The sequence below is a fragment of the Octopus bimaculoides genome, chromosome 5 (assembly GCF_046866305.1).
Source record: "Octopus bimaculoides isolate indiv1 chromosome 5, ASM4686630v1, whole genome shotgun sequence".
Taxonomy (NCBI): Eukaryota; Metazoa; Mollusca; class Cephalopoda; order Octopoda; family Octopodidae; genus Octopus; species Octopus bimaculoides.
Genome location: NC_142932.1, coordinates 114406823 through 114426403, shown reverse-complemented (window position 1 = coordinate 114426403; position 19581 = coordinate 114406823). Strand labels below are relative to the sequence as shown.

Sequence of the window (19581 nt, the reverse complement as noted above, 5' to 3'; positions counted from 1 at the left end):
AACTTAGTAAAATAATTCCCATTATTATGCTAGAGTTTATAACATGAATTAACGTGGAATTTTTATGGAAGGTTTGAACAACTTGAAAAATGGTGTTATTTGTAATAATTTTCTATTTATTAGATCAGTGACTGTGTGTCACTTTGAAAAGAATATATTTCAAATGAGAGTTTAGTGGTGCCATCTCTCTACTGATGAAAGGAAATAACCCAGAAACCATTGGTACACAGAAGTTGCTTTGAGCTGAGTAGGGACACTAAACTCTCTTGTCCGAAAATATAAAGATGCAGATAATGTGTCGTACAGCCAGTTGGAGATGATGTTTCCGGGGGCTAAATAACAGTAACAATCGTCCTAACCAGGACAGCCACATTATGTTGGCAAATAACCTTTACAGTTATAATTAATAGATGTTTTACTCTCTAGTCTTTTTTTCAAAATTATTTTTACTTGTTTCGGTCATCGGATTGTGGTTATGCTTTAAAGGGTTTTCAGTCAAATAAACTGACCCCAGGATTTATTTTTTTTTCAAGCCTGATACATACTTTATTGGTCTCACAATGAACTGTTAAGTTAAAGGTATGTAAGCAAGCCGTCGGTTGCTAGGAGATAGGAGACACCCACACCATCATTTTTATTTAACATCCGCTTTCCATGCTAGCATGGATTGGATGATTTGACTGGGGACTGGCGAACCAGATGGCTACACCAGACTCCAAACTGATCTGGCAGAGTTTCTACAGCTGGATGCCCTCCCTAACGCCAACCACTCCGAGAGTGTAGCGGGTGCTTTTTACGTGCCACTGGCACAAGGGCCAGTCCGGTGGTACTGGCAACGGCCACGCTCAAATGGTGTTTTTTACGTGCCACCTGCACAGGAGTCAGTCCAATGTTTTGATCACATGCCACCGGCACAAGTGCCAGTAAGGTGAAGCTGGAAACAATTGCGCTCAAATGGTGCTTTTTATGTGCCACCGGCACGGGATCAAGACAGCTGCTCTGGCAGTGATCCTGCTCGGATGGTGCTGTTAGCGCTCCACTGGCACGGGTACCAGTCATTGAATTTGGTTCAGTTTCGATCTCACTTGCCCCAACAAGTCTTCGCAAGCTGAGTTTAGTGTCCAATGAAGGAAGGTTGGCATGGGTGTCAGTTGTCGAATTTGGTTCAATTTCAATCAAACATACATATATAACCTGATGGGCCTCTTTCAGTTTCCATCTGCCAAATCCACTCACAAGGCTTTGGTCAGCCCATGGCTATAGTAGAAGACACTTGTCCAAGTGCCATGTGGTGAGACTGAATATAGAACCATGTGATTGGGAAGCAAACTTTTTACCACACAGCCATGCTCACACCAGAATTTTCTATTTAATCTCTAGTATTCTATAAAATCCAGAGACAAAGAAGCACTGCTCTAGGTGGTCACTGACCTAATAGAAATAGCAGCCAAATCTCCCTCAAAATGTGCCTTAGTGTTTTTAAAAAGCCACAAGGTGCAGGAGTGGTTAGGTGGTAAGAAGCTTGCTTCCCAACCACATGGTTCAGGGTTCAGTCCCACTGTGTGGCACCTTGGTCAAGTGTCTTCTACTATACCCTCAGGCTGACCAAAGCTATGTAAGTGGATTTAGTAGATGGAAGCTGAAATAAGCCTGTTGTATATGTATGTATACACACACACACACATATATATATATATAAGTGTGTGTTTGTCCCCTACCATCGCTTGTCAACCAATGTTGGTGTGTTTACATCCCCGTAACTTAGCAGTTTGGCAAAAGAGAATGATAGAATAAGTACTAGGCTTACAAACAATAAGTCCTGGGGTCGATTTGTTCAACCAAAGGTGGTGCTCCAGCATGGCCGCAGTCAAATAACTGAAACAAATAAAAGTGTAATGGATAATGTATTCATGTATACACTATCACATCCACAAAAATGGAGTATGAGAGGGTGACATGGCTTTATGCCAGGTGATGAGGCTAAAGTACAATAGATGGACAAGCACAAGTGTCTTGGTACAGAGACGACATATGGCTACCCTGTATTATACAAAGGTGGGAAGAGTTCGGAAGGGGATAAAGATGTTAGTGGTGGGTTGCCAGTACAAAATGGATATAAAATGATGATGATGATGATGATGAAATTTAGAATAGTGCACAAAAACGTTTATTAAAAATATAATACATACAGGTATATATATATAAATATGCATACATACATACATATATATATATATATATATATATATGTATATATATATATATATATATATTTATTTATATATACATATAAATATAATGTACATGGCTGTTGCTGGACATTTCAAACACTCCGGAAGTGGAGTTTCTCTGTTTTATCTTCATATCTTTTTACTGACTTTGTTCAAGATATTTTTCTGTACTTTCTGTTAATATAGAAAAAACATAAATGAATAAATAATCAAATACAGGAGTGATAATGTAATAGCATGCCCTTAAAATATTAACTAAGAGCTGTGAGTTTTCATCAGATAATAATAATAATAATAATAATAATAATAATAATGCCCTGATGCAGTACCAGACAGTGGCTCTCATGGCTTCTTATCTTAACTGATTGGAAGTGTTATCATGTACATTGTTTTGTCTTTATATAAAAGACGGGTTACAGCAAATATTCCACTCAATACAAACAGATGTGCTTGTCAGTTGTTTGACCGTAACCAGTTGAGACATCCCTTGGTGGCTGACGATATGTGCATCTCTGATCATGAGCAGGAGTAGTGGGGAAGCATCATAGCCATGTGTTGATTCTTTGGGGTTTGAATAATTCACCTCTGGAAACATGGGTGTTTCATTCAACATCCTTAAACAACTCTTATCCAGGGAGCTTTTGAGCAGGATGGGCTACTCGACCTGAAGAAAATTCTAACTGGGTCCCACCTGCAAGGTCATGCACAAGGTCTATCTTGCTATGAGATCACCATGTCATGCACATACGGTTGTGATGCATGTGTCTGGTCTATCCTTATCAGATGGGTATACTGGGCTTCGTATATTTTACCCCAGTGTCACTTTGATGGCATGCACTGCTCTCTCACTCAATAATAATAAAATTCCTTCCTACTATACATACATAACCTGCAATTTTGGGGGAAGGGGCTGGTCAATTACATTGACCCCATTTCAATGATTGTTTTGAAATTAAGGTAATGGTCATAGCTTGCAGAGATGTTTACATTGCATTAAAACACATTGCTATACACCTAACATAAGAGAAGCCACAATAATTACATTCATTATTTAGTGATACATACCATACTGAAAACACGACTTTTGGTCTTGTTATATTTATACTGAATCTTGCGGGTCTGTTCAACTTTTTGACTTATAACTTCTGGAAGATTTCTATAAAGCCTGTTAAAGATGAAGAAATTATGTGATTTAGAAAGAAATTATCAAAGGCATTCCTCTTCTCCTTTGCACTCCCACGAACTCCCTGCTCATTCGCCTTGTCCAATCCACTGTACCACTCCACTAACATTCACCTCCCTGGACCTTGAGGGTATGCCCTGACACATTGCTGTCACCTCTCTCTCTCTCTCCGACTGGGGTAGCCATGTATCTCCTATAGCAAGACACCTGTTTCTATTCCTCTATCATAATAAACTTCCCTTAATAATACTCCTCCATCAGTTGAAGAGCCTTGTCTTGCAAATTACTTGCTGACCTTACCAGGGCTCAGTACATTCTATAAAGTAGTTGGCATTAGGAAAGACAGCTGTAGAAACCATGCCAAGGTAGACAATAGAGCTTGCTGCAGTCCTCTGTTCAAACTGCCCAACCCATGCCAGCATAGAAAACATGTTTAATCATCATAATGGTAATGACAATCTTATGGAACAATATGAATATTTTTGTAATCGTTGCATGCTTGTTATTTTTCTTTTTTTTTTCTACTCTAGGCACAAGGCCTGAAATGTTTGGAGAGAGGGCAGTCGATTAGATCGATCCCAGTATGCAACTGTGGTCGCAAATGATTGCCCACACTGGAGACAAATACTGCAAAAGGGCATGAAATGAGTGGAAGAAAAACAGGAACTCACCACCAAAGAAAAGCGCACTCAACAGAAGGGAAAACCAGTAGCACTGGCAGAGAGATCCTTCAAATGCAGTCACTGTGTGTGTGTGTGTGACTGCCACTCCCGTGTGGGCCTGTACAGCCACAACAGACACTGTATCACCATTAACAGCTAACACGATTTCTTCAAGTGCAGATCCATGGCCTCTTGAAACTGGTGGCTGCCTACTGTAAGCTACGCATATTTCTAAAACATGTTATAGTCAAATTTCAAGGTGACACTCTCAGGTTAGACGACAACAAAAAAAATATTACATTTATTAAAGTCAAATAAGCAAACCTACTTCCAGTTTAATTCTTTCATTTCTTGTTTGGAAAACGCTCTTTTCTTCGGCTTGTAAAGATTCTCTAAAATAGGTAAAAACATGAAAATGTATTAAACACAAAACAATAAATAAATAACGGAAGGCATGATGAGTGTTTGGTAGTAAAGAGGAAAGAAACTTTGGTCAAGAGTAGGCTGGCCAACTCGAATTACATTGTGGGCCATTTTAATCACAGAAAGATTTTTGAGGGCTGCTGGTATACTGACAGAATTGAAAGCACGGAACATGATGATGGATGACTTATACAATACACATACACACACATTATATATGAGAGCTCTTCTACCTATTTTAGCAATCAATATTTTTTCCTGAAGATATTAAGTGATGCTAAACAAGAATTCTTACCACAAACGGGATCATTTTCAGATGCAGTTGTTGAGGGTTTCTTGTTCTGAAAGATTTTGTTGCGTTCCATTTCCATCTGCATCTGGTAGCGCCTTTCTTGTGCAGCCAATAAAATTCGTTTCTGCCGTTCTCTGCTCCTTGATATCCAATTTGGCATGTAGTTCTGAAAGGCCTCCTGAAGAGCAAAGCAAAGAAGAAGTAACGCCAACTCAAATGCCATCATGGTGGGTTGTTTGTTGTTGTTGTTTATGTCAATAATCAAAAACAGTCAAGCCATGACCATCCCTGTTGAATTTTTTTTTCACAGATATAGCTTATCCAATGTGATTCTCCTACTTTTTATGTTGAACAGTATGATATGAGGGTAGATGAAAACATTTGGGGAAGCTTCTGGCTGATGAAACACAACAGTCGAAACAGCAGTGTCCCAGAATCCCTTGCATCAATGAGCTGAGTTCGTTATGAACACCCCATGAAAAGGAGTTACATCAGTAACTAGTATATTTGCATTTGAATCTGCCAGAAGTATTAAAAATAAATAGGTGAGTCATTTCAGATTTTGCTGTACACAGTGCAAACAATTTTACATATATAAAGGTGCATAGGCATAGCTGTAGGTACAGGCATGGTTGTGTGGTTAGGAAGCTTGCTTCTCAACCACAAGGCCTCAGGTCCAGTTCCACTGCGTGGCACCTTGGGCAAGTGTCTTCTGCAATAGCCTTGGGCCGACCAAATCCCTGTGAGTGGATTTGGTGGGCAGAAGTTCTGTTGTGTGTATGAAAATGCTTGTGTCACCTTTAATGTGGTGTCTATGTGTGTGTGTGAGCATATGTGTGTTAATGTATTGGTGTCTCACTGCCTGATAACTGGTGTTGCTTTGTGAGCAGTCTGATGAAAAGAAACTGATAGAATGAGAACCAGATGAACATAAATACTGAGGGTGATCTGTTTAACAAAACCTTACAGAGCAGTGCTCCAGCATAACTACAGCTCAATGTTGGAAACAAAAGAATTAAAAAAAAAACCCACCTGTAATGTTATTCTTGGTTTGTTGCTCCGCGAAGAAAATGAATGGCTGTCGAATGAGTTATTGAAGATAACAGGTATCTGCTCTTTATGTTTGCTCACTTTCCTGACACCTGCTGAATCACTCCTGATATGTTTCTGACTTCGTTTACAATTAGAAGTGCCTGATGCTCGACAATTATGATCAGTTCTGCTTATATTCGTTTCAGAGAGGGACACAAACCAGGTTTCACCTATTTTCTCTACAATAAGAAAAGAGCACCGTTTAGAAAATTAAAATCACTTTCCCCAAGATACAATACTTTTTCTTTACATCGCTTTCTATTTGCATGCTGACTGGGATGTGGAGTAGTGCCCTCAGGCACGTCCTCTATAGGGTCCAATCAACAGCAACCATCATTAGACTTTTTGGATTCCCAAGTGTAACCAACCGAGACTGATATTATCCATCTCATTTTTGCTCTCTCCTTAAGTCTTCTGCCAGTTGGCTTCACTTGAAGAATCCATCTTGTGATTCTTTCCTGCTGCGTTCTAACTACATATCCAAAGTACCAGAGCAGTAACCTCTCAATGTGGAGAAGAAGTGGCTCAACTCAGAGAAAATCCCTGATCTGCAAGCAGCACATCTCTATCAAGTATCATTATTTCAGAGATCCTTTGGAGGAATTTCTTTTTTTGTTTACTTAAATTCTGGATGATGCAGCCTTAGATATACATACAGATAGGATGATGACAGCTATAAAGGCTTTACTCATAGGTCTGCTCAAATACAGGTGACCTTGGGCGAGACAGTAATAGCAGAAATTCAATGCTTTAAATCAGGGGTTTTCAAACTTTTTGACTTGCGGACCCCTTTATATTTCAGGCTTTACCTTAGGGACCCCCTTATAAACGCTTGTGAAATTTATACATAAATATTTGCTTAAAATAACATATATTTTTACATTTATTTATTTAACAGTATTTAACAAATAGGTTTATTGTCAATTCAAAGAATTCGATTAAAAAGCATATATAAAATCAAATTGCCCATAAAAAGTATTTGCTGTCCACGGACCCCCTGTCTTGTCCTTGCGGACCACAGTTTGAAAACCCCTGCTTTAAATGCGCAACTTTTGAGATTATTGATATCACAAAAGTAGTGTGGCTGTGTAGTTAACAAACTTGCTTCCCAACTATATGGTCTTGGGTTCAGTCCCACGGTGTGACACCTTGGGCAAGTGTTTTCTACCATAGCTCTGGGTTGAACAAAGCCTTGTGTGTGGATTTGGTAGGAGAAACTAAAAGAAGCCTGCCATGTATAAGTGTGTGTGCGTGTGTGTACTATTGTCTAGACATTATGTGATGTTTGTAAACGAGTATTATTATCATCCCCACCATACAAGTGATGTTCATTCCCAGTCTTTTGTGACATTTTCTTGTCTGGAAAGAGGTAAGGGTTGGCTGTAGAAAATCTTCCTCTGTAGAATCTGTTTGACTCATACAAGCATAGAAAATTAGATGCTAAAATGATGTTGTGTTTATCATGAATTGATCTGTGGTTATGTAGGTTAGCAATCAGTCAAAAGATTCTGCTTGTACTGCAACAACTGGACACAGCAACCACCCACAATGCTCAGCTATCCAGAGTGCCCCGACTATTGCTCATGCTTACATGACTGTGCTTTGAGCGTGTGCATTTTTTACATAGATTTATGTACTCATAGCCATCAACATGGGACCAGTAAACAGAAAAAAAAAAACAGAGATGATCATAAAAATATATGATGGTGGAATCTTTGCTACTATGAGCCATGAGTCTATCAGTTCTTCCATTTACAAAGTGCATGGAAATAATTCGTCGAGTTGTCGTCATCATTTAACATATGTTTTCCATGCTGACATGGGTTGGATAGTTTGACAGGAGCTGCCCAGGCTCCATGTCTGTTTTGGCATGGTTTCTATGGCTGGATGCCCTTCCTAATACCAATGAACTCTACAGAGTGTACTGGATGCTTCTACAGTGCTGGCATGGGTGCTTTTTACATGGAACCAGCAACCACGAGCCCATAAGGTTAGGAATGCTCAGCTGGAAAGGGATGCAGGGAACAATCCTGTATGCAAGGACAACAATGCTTTTACTTAGCTTGGTGTGTCTTTTGAAGCACAGTAAACCATCAGGAGCTTTGGTTCTCTGTCAACCCTTCAGTGAGTCCCAACATCCATAGATCTTTTCTCACCCCTTTGTCCCATGTCTTCCTGTGTCTACCCCTTCCACATGTTTCCTCTACAATTTGAAACTGGCATCTCTTGATGCAGCTGTCTTCATTCATACAACCAAACCACCAAGATAAACAAAGATAGATGTACAGGGTGGTCCAAAAGTAGGTTTACAGTTATTGGGTAGGCACTTTAAATTTCTTTTAAAACATGTTATTATATTTAAACTTCATCTTCATCATCATCATCGTTTAACGTCCGCTTTCCATGCTAGCATGGGTTGGACGATTTGACTGAGGACTGGTGAGCCAGATGGCTGCACCAGGCTCCAATCTGATCTGGCAGAGTTTCTACAGCTAGATGCCCTTCCTAATGCCAACCACTCTGAGAGTATAGTGGGTGCTTTTACATGCCACCGGCACAGGGGCCAGTCAGGCGGTACTGGCAATGGCCATGCTCAAATGGTGTTTTTTTACGTGCTACCTGCACAGGAGCCAGTCCAGTGGCACTGGCAATGACCTCACTTGAATGTTTTTTCACGTGCCAGTAAGGCAACGCTGGTAACAATCACGCTCAAATGGTGCTATTTACATGCCTTCTATCTTACAATTAACTAAATTGGCATAGAATAATGATTTCATATTTTTTTATAATTAAGTTCTAAACTGTTAAAATATGAATGCGAAAGAGACAGTTGAATAACTGTAAACCTACTTTTGGGCCACCCTGTATATAGTAATTTCATTGTAAGACAATGTGGTAAGAACCTTATGTGGCTGATAAGTTTTGATAAAAATACCTTTCTCTGCTAATTTCCTCTGCTGGTTGCTATAATGACAGTCAGGTGGGTGGAGGGTTTTGGTTTTTGATTTTTGCTTCTTTGGAGTCCACATGAAAGGCACAGGTATAACTTTGAGATCTTCAGCAGGACATGATTTGGGAGCAATTTGGATTTCACCTGGTGCTGACAGAAGAACATGGAATAAATAAGAATGAAAAGTATATAATTATAAAAATAAAAAGAAAAAAAAGGAAACAAGATAATTACATACTGTACAATTTACAAATAATGAAAATGATACAAAAATAACGAAGTACTTCAACTATCAATATTTAACAAATTTCAGCGAACTTTAAATTAAATAAATAAGGTAAAATAAGGTAAATAAAGTAAATTCGTGGCATCTTGGGCAAGTATCTTGTACTATAATCTTGGGCCAACCAAAGCCTTGTGAGTGGATTTGGTAGACAGAAACTGAAAGAAGCCTGTTGCATATATATATATATATATATATATATATATATACACACACACACACATATATATATATATGTGTGTATATATATATGTGTGTATATACTACACTCTCTGAGTGGTTGGCGTTAGGAAGGGCATCCAGCTGTAGAAACTCTGCCAAATTAGATTGGAGCCTGGTGTAGCCATCCGGTTTCACCAGTCCTCAGTCAAATCGTCCAACCCATGCTAGCATGGAAAGCGGACGTTAAATGATGATGATGATGTGTATATGTTTGTGTTCGTCCCCCCACCCCCCTAACATTGTTTGACAACTGATGTTGGTGTGTTTATGTCCCTGGAACTTATACTTCTAAGCATGTTGCCTGGTGTGCTAACATTTCTGCCAGCTTGCTGCCTTAAAAATGGACATTAGAAGATGATGATGATGATGATGATGATGATGATGATGATGATGATGATGATGATGATGATGATGATGATGATGATGATGATGATGATGATGATGATGATGATAAAATGACTACATAAAGAAAACAATAATACTTACAAGTGGGTTTGATACTTGTTTTGCTGTATGATGTAGTACACTCAGCAGTAGTTTGATACTTGGTATTATTTTCAAGATTAGGGGATGTCTGCACAGCTACTGATATTTTGCTCATCTCGGCTTGGCTAGCAGAATAATTAAGGTTAGCATCACAGACAGTGAGAGGTGAGGGCACCATGGTTGTTGCATCTTGTTTTGGGAGGACTTTTCTAATAGGTTTTCTTTTATCCGAAACCTCACTGAAAGTTGGTGCTTCCATAAAGTGACGATCATCTCCTTTCGGTTGTCTCTCAGTAGACTGACCTTTCACATTATGCTTGCTTGGAATGTGGTCAACAGTTAGGGACGATGTTCCAAATTTTGATTCAGTGCTCCTGGCAGTGTTCCTTGAAGTGAAGTTAGTAGAAGTTACTCGATATGGCCGTTTAGGGTGTTTAAGCCTTGAGCTGTGCCTAGGCTTTGAAGTCAATCTTTCATTGCAAGCTCTGCATTTACCACAACATTGAGAATACACAGGGATCTTTTTGGATGAAGATTGCTCAGTTGATTCCATTGTTGAATTAGTCATGCATGTTGCAGTGGATGTTGTGGACAAGCTATTCATTTCTGAAGCCAAAATGAGATCATTCATTTGTCGTGTTACTAAAATGCTGGTCAGTTTATGCAGTTTCTCTTCACTGGCTTTGTCTCGTTTCTTCATTAGCTCACATTTCTGACGCTGCTTTTCAATCTTTTTCCTCAGTTTGGCAATCATTGGGTCAAAGGAACCACTATAAACAATATTGGCATTCTCTCTTTCTTCAGCACAATATGAACCAGACATCGTTTCAACATTTTCTGAAAGACTGTAAACTGACTCAGCGCCACTTGTAACCGAACTCTGAGTAGAATCATCAACCTCTCGGAGCTTCTGCTTCAACAGTGATTGCTTTTGTAGTTCTAGATTTTGTTCAGCTCTTTCAGCTTGCTGCTGTCTTTTTTCCTCCAACAAGTTGATTGAACGACGCACCAATGCCTGAGTTGGATTTTTTACAAGGTGCTGTATCTGTTCCAAACGACTGCTGTCAAGACTGTTCTCAGGAGAAGGTGGTGCTGCTTGTTGCTTAAATTTCTGCCACAACAAGTCAAGTTCCTGGGCTGATCGCGAAATTCTAAAAGCAAATAGAAAGTTTAAAGTATCTATGAATAACGTTGTATAAGTTTTAATGAAATAACAAATACAGCGATGCATGAGGCAGATATTGGAATCTAATCAACGACATTTTGCTGACTGTTCAGTCTTCAACTTCTCTGGTTACTCTAGTAGAAACACAGATACCACTATTCTTACTTAGCAACGCTAAACACAGCCATGCATACCCAACTGTAAAACTTGCACTTTGACAATTCATGCAAAACATCTAAATTTTCAAAAAGCCATCTGAGGAGGGGGGAAAAAAAAAAGGAAAGGCACATATCTTGGAAGGTAAAGACTACAAAATCTATGGTAATAAGCATATACATACCATATTTGCCACTAAATTAGCAACGTGCCAACGTATGTGTGTGTGTGAGAGAGAGAGAGAGAGAGAGAGAGAGAGAGAGATAGAGAGAGATAGAGAGAGAGAGAGAGAGAGAGAGAGAGAGAGAGAGAGAGAGAGAGAGAGAGAGAGAGAGAGAGAGAGAGAGAGAGAGCAAGGTGAAGGGATATCCAAGTCAAAATTACTCACCTCTGGCTATAAGAATCCTGTCTTGAAAGTTGACTCTTGGTTGGTTCTGTTGGTTTGTAAGTCTGAAATGAAACACAAGATCTTTGTGGTAGATTAAGGAAATTACAGGCTTAGACATTCAGTTATTGTGATTCACTCCACTCCAGGAGTGGAGAATAATTATCAAAGAAACTGATGGAGTGGCAGTAGATTGAAAGTACTGAAGGACTAGTTGATTTCATTTAATGAGCAATCCATAAATATAGTAACATTTAAACATCAACAAAAGAATTTGATTTTCTTTGTTAATAGAATGTTTCGCTATAGATAAGTGGTTCTAAATCCTTTGGACTTTGAGGCACACACATCATCATCGTTGTTCCAATATCTGGTTTTCCATGCTTGTATGGGTCAGATGGAATTCATTGGGGAAGATTTTCTATGGCCATATGCCTTTCCTGTTGCCAACCCTCACCTCTTTCCAAGCAAGGCAATATTTCCCCCATGGCCAGACATGCTTTTCATGGAAGACTAGAAATAAACAACATCGCTTGTATGACAGTGAGGCTCATTTACAACCATCACATGATGTCAAGACAATGATACACACACACACACACACACACACTAGGTTTCTTTGGTTTCTGTCTACTCATAAGGCTTTGGTCAGCCCATGGCTAGAGTGGAAGACACTTGTCCAAAACATTATCAAAAATAACTAAAGCTCAATTTGAATAGAATTCACTAAAATCCAACTTACCACACACATATCACTTCTAAAAATTACTTGTTCCCCATTAGGCAAGTTGTGACCAGTCATGGTAAGATCTCCCCAGGCTTGCTGCATCCCAGTTTCTTCATTTTTAGCCAATGCAAGTACAAGTGCATCTGAATCGTGGCTGACGAAATGTGAACTTTCTATAGTCTTGCTGCTTGATGTCGCTGACTCCGGGTCAGTGCTGAAGTCACTGGGTGTCTCAACTGTTGTTACTGATTCGAAAGACGACTGTTTGTAGCTGTTGGCATCTCGTTGTATGCCATGCACAACAGTGGTTTCCTTATGTTTAACGCCTTGTAAATCAAGACCTTCATGACGGCCATTTCTGTGTCTCTGACAGCCTTTGCTTTTTGTGGGATCAAATTGTTCTTTTGAGCTGGAATTTTTTCTGAACGATTCGAGCTGATCAGAAGACACATAATCAACTTTTGATGCAGTATGATGTACTTCATTTGGATAGTTTGATTCCGAAAGCTTCTTTGAATCAAATCTAGAATAAGTATCCTGACTGTCAACCCAGTTTCTCCTGGTTTCTCTGTAAGAGGATGTGCTCTCTTTTATTTCTTGTTTACTTTTAGTCTTCATTTTATCCTTGTCATTCTACAAAAGAAATTAAAAGCAAGAAATATAAATAATTAATAGAATTTTCAAAGCAAAACTTCAAAGCCATAGAATAGTAGAGAGAGCAGAGGCAGTAAATATCAGATATGATGATGATCATCATCGTTTAACATCCGCTTTCCATGCTGGCATGGGTTGGACGGTTTGACTGAGCACTGGTGAGCCAGAGGTTGCACCAGGCTCAGTCTGATCTGGCAAAGTTTCTACAGCTGGATGCCCTTCCTAATGCCAACCACTCAGAGAGTGTAGTGGGTGCTTTTTTCGTGCCACCGGCATGAGGGCCAGTCAGGCTGTTCTGGAAAGAACCATGCTCAAAAAGTGTTTTTTACGAGCTACCTGCACGGGAGCATGTCCAGTGGCACTAGCAACGACCACGCTCGAATGTTGTCTTTCACGTGCCACCGGCACATGTGCTGGTAACGATCAAGCTTGAATGGTGCTTTTCACATGTCACCATCACGAGAGCCAATCCGTGGCCCTGGCAACGATCACGCTCGGATATGCTTTTAACGTTCCACTGGCATGAGTGCTGTCTCACTGTAAGCTGTTTGGTATAGCTGTGTCATTTAGAAATTCACTTTGTAATCATTTTGTTCCAGGTTCAATCCCACTGTACAGCACCATGGGCATGTGTCTTCTACTATTGCCTCGAATTAACCCAAGCTTTGTATTTGAAATCTGGCTGGAGGAAACTGTGTAGAAGCCCTCAGATGAACTGTAATTGTTCTGGGATGGTAGACTTAATAATCTGTCACCCAATTTAAGCCCATTTCCGGTGCTCTTGGGTGCTTTTAGCAGAATCCACTCTACTGTAAATATTCAAACCAGGTCTCTGGCTTTTCCCTTGCTTTCTCCGATTAGTCTTGAAAGCCATGTATGAGGGCTTCTCTTCCATCTCTGACTAAGACAAGAAATTAGGTCAGTGGTGGTGGTGTTGGTGGGGCAATAAAGAGGGAGTGCAAAGAAAGCTGAGATTCCTATATTAGCTGATGAAGGAACAAATAAAGATGAGAATAGCATAGGCGTGGCTACATGATAAGAACTTGCTTCCTAACTATATGGTTCTGGGTTCAGTTCCAGTACATGGCACCTTGGGCAAGTGTCTTCTATTATATAACCCTGGGCCAGCCAAAGCCTTGCATGGATTTGGTAGACAGAAACTGAAAGAAGCTCGTTGTATGTACGTGTATTTGCTACTGTCCCCATGCCTTGACACTGCATGATAGATGCAAGTGAGTGTCACCATCATGCAAACATTCCTCATCATCTTCGTTTAACGTCTGCTTTCCATGCTAGCATGGGTTGGACGATTTAACTGAGGACTGGTGAAACCAGATGGCTACACCAGGCTCCAATCTGATTTGGCAGAGTATCTACAGCTGGATGCCCTTCCTAACGCCAACCACTCTGAGAGTGTAATGGGTGCTTTTACGTGCCACCGCCATGAGGGCCAGTCAGGTGGTACTGGCAACGGCCACACTCAAATGGTGTTTTTTATGTGCCACCTGCACAAGAGCCAGTCCAGCGGCACTGGCACGATCTCGCTTGAATGTCTTTACACATGCCACCAGCACAAGTGCCATCACGATTTCGCAAACATTGTCCTTCATTTTTCTATCTTCTGTGAAAGCACATCTAAACACAGAGTAAAACTACCTCACTTGAAAACAAGTGAGGACAGGCAACAGGAAGGGAATCTGGCTGGAGAAAAATCTGTCATGACAAAATTCCATCTGATATGTGCAAGCATGAAAAAGTGGACATTAAAAGAAAGATGATGAAGATGATCAGAATGAATGAATGAGTGAACAAATGAACATTGATGTGGTTATGCTTACCAATGTAGACCGTTCTTGAATAGTTGAAAGCAAAGGGTTGTCAGTTGTGTTAGATTTCTTTTTACCAGGAGCACGACTATAAATACCAGGTATAGAAGGGCCATCAGGTCGAGAACCAAGAAATTCTTTCTGAATATGTGGTCCAATAGCATCATCAGAACCTAAAAATGTACCAAAATGAAAGCTGAATTATTTACCTTAAGAGTCTTTAAGAGAGAGAGAGAGAAAAAGAAAAAAAAAATTGCAACCATTTTATCATACAAACATGGCTGAGATGATTTTATTTCCAAATTTTGATATTTGTATACAATTAGAACATACTGGTACACATGCTCTGCCAACAGGTAGAATAGACTGGTGCAAAAAGTACTAGTGAGGCGACGCTGGTAACGATCACGCTCAAATGGTGCTATTTATGTGCCACTGGCACGGAAGCCAGACAGCTGCTCTGGCAGTGATCCCACTCGGACGGTGCTGTTAGTGCTCCACTGGCATGGGTGCCAGTCATTGAATTTGGTTCAATTTTGATTTCACTTGCTCCAACAGGTCTTCGCAAGCAGAGTTTAGTGTCCAAGAAGGAAAGGTATGCATAAGTGGGCTGGCTACACCCCTGGTAAAGGCCACAGGTTATGGTCTCACTTGTCTTGCTGTGATCGTTACCACTGTTGCCTTACTGGCACTTGTGCTGGTGGCATGTGAAAAAACATTTGAGCGAGGTCGTTGCCAGTGCCGCTGGATTGGCTGAAGTGCAGGTGGCACGTAAAAAAAGACCATTTTGAGCGTGGCTGTTGCCAGTACCGCCTGACTGGTCCTTGTGCTGGTGGCACATAAAAGCACTCACTACATTCTCAAAGTGGTTGGCGTTAGGAAGGGCATCCAGATCAGATTGGAGCCTGGTGCAGCCATCTGGTTCGCCAGTCCTCAGTCAAATCGTCCAACCCATGCTAGCATGGAAGGCGGACGTTAAACGATGATGATGATGATGATGATGAATAAATAGGGACTGCATTTAACAATAAGAACAGCAGCAATAGTCGCCGTTGCCGCTGCTGTTTTCTAGGATTAAGAATAAGCTAAGGAACAGCAGCTCTTACCTGTGTCTCCACTTTCCATTGTTGTTGTTGTGGCAGTGGTTATAGTGCCACTATCACTCACAGAAAATGGTGGAAATCCTGAAGCTCCAGTGTAATACCAATCTTGAGACCCTGGAGGTCTGAAAGAAAGAGGAAAACTAATTTTAATTTGAAATATGTAAACATAACAGTGAAAGCATGTCATAAAAGTTATCAGGTTGTATAACATTCATTAATACTTATATATACACACACATACATATATATCATAATCATCATCATCATTTAATGTCCACTTTACATGCTGGCATGGGTTGAACGGTTTGACAGGAGCTGGCTAGGCAGAAGACTGCACCAGACTTCTGTGTCTGTTTTGGCAGGGTTTTTACAGCTGGATGCCCTTCCTAACACCAATACCCAGCAGAATACATATGAGTTTAATGGTTTGATAGGATCAGATGGGCCTAAGGACTGCATCCTTCTCTAATATTTGCATTGCTTTCTATGGTTGGATACCCCTCCAAATGCTCTCCACTCTACAGAATGTACTGGGTGCTTTTTTTTTCATGCCACAAGCAGTAGTGAAATTGCTATGCACCTTGTAAGACTAGTGGGACTGCAGTAGAGAGGGAGGTGGCTCTATGCTATGAGATGTGGGGTTAAAATATGAGAGAAGGGACCAGAACATAAAAGTTTCCTTGTAGAGGAGCTGCATGGTTACTCATATTATATGCATACATTCATATATACATCATCATCATCCTCATTTTATATCTATTTTCCATGCTGGCATGGATTAGACAGTTTGATAAGAGCTAGTAAGGCTAGAGGCTGCACCAGACTCCATTGTCTGTTCTGGCATGGTTTCTATGGCTGGATGCCCTTCCTAACACCAATTACTTTACAGAGGGTACTGGTTGGTTGCTTTGTATGTGGCACCAGCATTGACAGGGTCACCGAGTAACTTGCAAGACTAAAACCCCACTCACAAATACACAACAATAACAGATGCACCATCTCCTTTCTCTGTTTTTCACAGCTACAATAGTCTCTGCACACCCTTGCCACCTGAGGCCACTTGTCTTTCCTACTCTTGGTCACTCATACCGCCCAAACCTCACACTTACCTTTGTGTAATTCTTTCTCCTTACAGATGTCAATTTACACCTTTTTAGGGTGAACATAAATGAAACTGATCTCACTAGCCTGGACACAGCATTTCCTGGAAACTAAGCTATATATAAAAAAGATGCACCAGTAGTTCTGAACTCTTTTACTAGTAATAACCGTGAAGGCCCGTGGCTTAGTGGTTAGGGCATTCGGCTCACGATCGTAAAGTTGTGAGTTCGATTCTCGGTGATGCGTTGTGTCCTTGAGCAAGACACTTTATTTGACATTGCTCCTGTCCACTCAGCTGGCAAAAATGAGTAGTACCTGTATTTCAAAGGGCCGGCCTTGTCATGCTGAATATCCCTGAGAACTACGTTAAAGGTACACGTGTCTGTGGATTGCTCAGTCACTTGCACGTTAATTTCCTGAGTAAGCTGTTTCATTGATCGTATCAGCTGGGACCCTCATCGTCGTAACCGATGGAGTGCTCTTATATATACTAGTAATAACCTCCCGTTTGTTGCGTCAATTTTTAACCATGATTTACTCATGCTCACACTTTCTTCCTCTCTCTATTTTATGTAATTCTTGTTTCTGGTGGATAAACACACACACACACAAGCACATGCAGGGAAAGACATGCATGACTTGTTGCCTATAAAGCAGACTGAGTAGAAACTTACTTGTAAGGCCTCAAGGTCCAAGTCTTCTGTGATAAGGTACTACTATCTGACCCAGATGGTGATGGGTTCAGCTTGCTCTGGGAACTGGTTTCTCTTGGGTCGCAGCTGCTGCTATGATACATATCTGGTGACTCCTGATTGTTCTTGGCTTCTTCAGAATCTGTTAAGTTATCTAAAAGAACAGCATCCGCTGTTTGAAAGAAAACAAAAAAACAAAATAAATTTACTTTTGAAAAATAATGGGGGCAAAGTGTGATGGTTATGAAGTTAAGTTATTAGATTATTAATTACCATATTTTAATACTCTTTTACTCTTTTGCTTGTTTCAGTCATTTGACTGTGGCCATGCTGGAGCACTGCCTTTAGTCGAGCAAATCAACCCCAGTACTTATTTTTTGTAAGCCTAGTACTTATTCTATCGGTCTCTTTTGCTGAACCGCTAAGTTACAGGATGTAAACACACCACCATCGGTTGTCAAGCGATGTTGGGGGGACAAACACAGACACACAAACATATACACACACATACATATATACGATGGGCTTCTTTCAGTTTCTGTCTACCAAATCCACTCACAAAGCTTTGGTCGGCCCGAGACTATAGTAGAAGACACTTGCCCAAGGTGCCACACAGTGGGAATGAACCCGGAACCATGTGGTTGGTAAGCAAGCTACTTACCACACAGCCACTCTTGCACCTAATGTGTATAAGGAACCCATTTTTGTCAAAAATTAGGTTAAAAAAATATGGGAGTTTCTTAAACAAGGATAGTATTATAATCCCTTACAAACCTTTTTTCCAAATTTTAAACCCCAGAGTTAGGGGGTTCCTTATATCTGTTAAAATACAGTATATTTTCAAGAGAAGAAATCTTACTGCTGCCTTGTACTGAGTACAGAACTCTCTTTAACTTAATCTCATCATCATCATCATTTAACGTCTGCTTTCCATGCTGGCATGGGTGGGATGGTTTGACAGGAACTGGCCAGGCAGAAGCTTGCACTAGACTTCTGTAACTATTTTGGCAGGATTTTTACAGCTAGATGACCTTCCTAACACCAGCCACCCAGCAGAGTGGTGCTTCTTCTAGTTTCCATCTGTCAAATCCACTCACAAGGTTTTGGTTGGCCCGAGGCTCTAGAAAAAGATGCTTCCTCAAAACGCCATGCAGTTGGACTGAACCCAGGACCATGTGGTTGGGAAGCAAACTTCTTATTTCTTTATTGCCCACAAGGGGCTAAACATAGAGGGGACAAACAAGGACAGACAAAGGGATTAAGTTGATAATATCGACCCCAGTGCGTAACTTGAACTTAATTTATCGACCCCGAAAGGATGAAAGATAAAGTCGATCTCGGCAGAATTTGAACTCAGAACGTAATGGCAGGCGAAATACCGCTAAGCATTTGAAAGCGGTGTGCTAACGTTTCTGCCAGCTCACCGCCTTCAAACTTCTTACACATAGCCATGGATGTGACTTACTTTCTATACTTTCACCTGTTTTCAAACTGGCACTTATATGTGTCCAAAATGGTTTTTATTTAGTTTGTTGTTAACATGATAGCCATATAATAAAGATAAGCTGAACTGTAAGTTTTAATTTCCTCTTGTAATTAATTTCACATCATTTATGTAATTAATGCTCAGTAGAAAGACAAGAATATAAAACATTAGCATTTTTCTCTCTCCTCCTTTATAAATTTGACATCTTGTGAAAAAGCAAGAATTTGAATTTAAATAGATTTTGTTGTACCTGTATTGCTCTCTGGTTCAAATTTGTTGGACTGACCCGTTGCATCACTCGATGTTTTTGAGTGTCTGGAAATAAATCAATTGAAAAAAAAATATAAAAATAAAATTGGAAAGAAAACCAAAGCAAATGTAATGTAATCATTTATCTTAACCCATTACCTCCCATAATTCTATTAACTGGAATTTTTTTTTATGAAACTTTGATTTCTAGCA

The 19581-nt window shown here is 40.2% G+C and overlaps 1 protein-coding gene across 3 annotated transcripts in view; it reads right to left on the bottom strand.

Annotated features, from left to right (window-relative positions):
- Positions 1-2149: 2149 nt before the first annotated feature.
- The window catches only part of LOC106869671 (uncharacterized), a 32786-nt gene continuing 15354 nt past the window's right edge, over positions 2150-19581 (bottom strand). For all 3 annotated transcript variants that reach the window (XM_089353003.1, XM_089353002.1, XM_089353004.1), the window contains exons 4-16: positions 19370-19434; positions 17616-17805; positions 15844-15962; positions 14750-14910; positions 12273-12890; positions 11534-11595; positions 9825-10975; positions 8819-8983; positions 5824-6062; positions 4795-4969; positions 4405-4468; positions 3297-3396; positions 2150-2405 (exon numbers count right to left, since the gene is read on the bottom strand). In XM_089353003.1, the coding sequence (XP_089209129.1) occupies positions 2361-2405; positions 3297-3396; positions 4405-4468; positions 4795-4969; positions 5824-6062; positions 8819-8983; positions 9825-10975; positions 11534-11595; positions 12273-12890; positions 14750-14910; positions 15844-15962; positions 17616-17805; positions 19370-19434 (3154 nt within the window). In that variant the 3' untranslated portion in view covers positions 2150-2360. The remainder of the gene's footprint in view (positions 2406-3296; positions 3397-4404; positions 4469-4794; positions 4970-5823; positions 6063-8818; positions 8984-9824; positions 10976-11533; positions 11596-12272; positions 12891-14749; positions 14911-15843; positions 15963-17615; positions 17806-19369; positions 19435-19581) is intronic.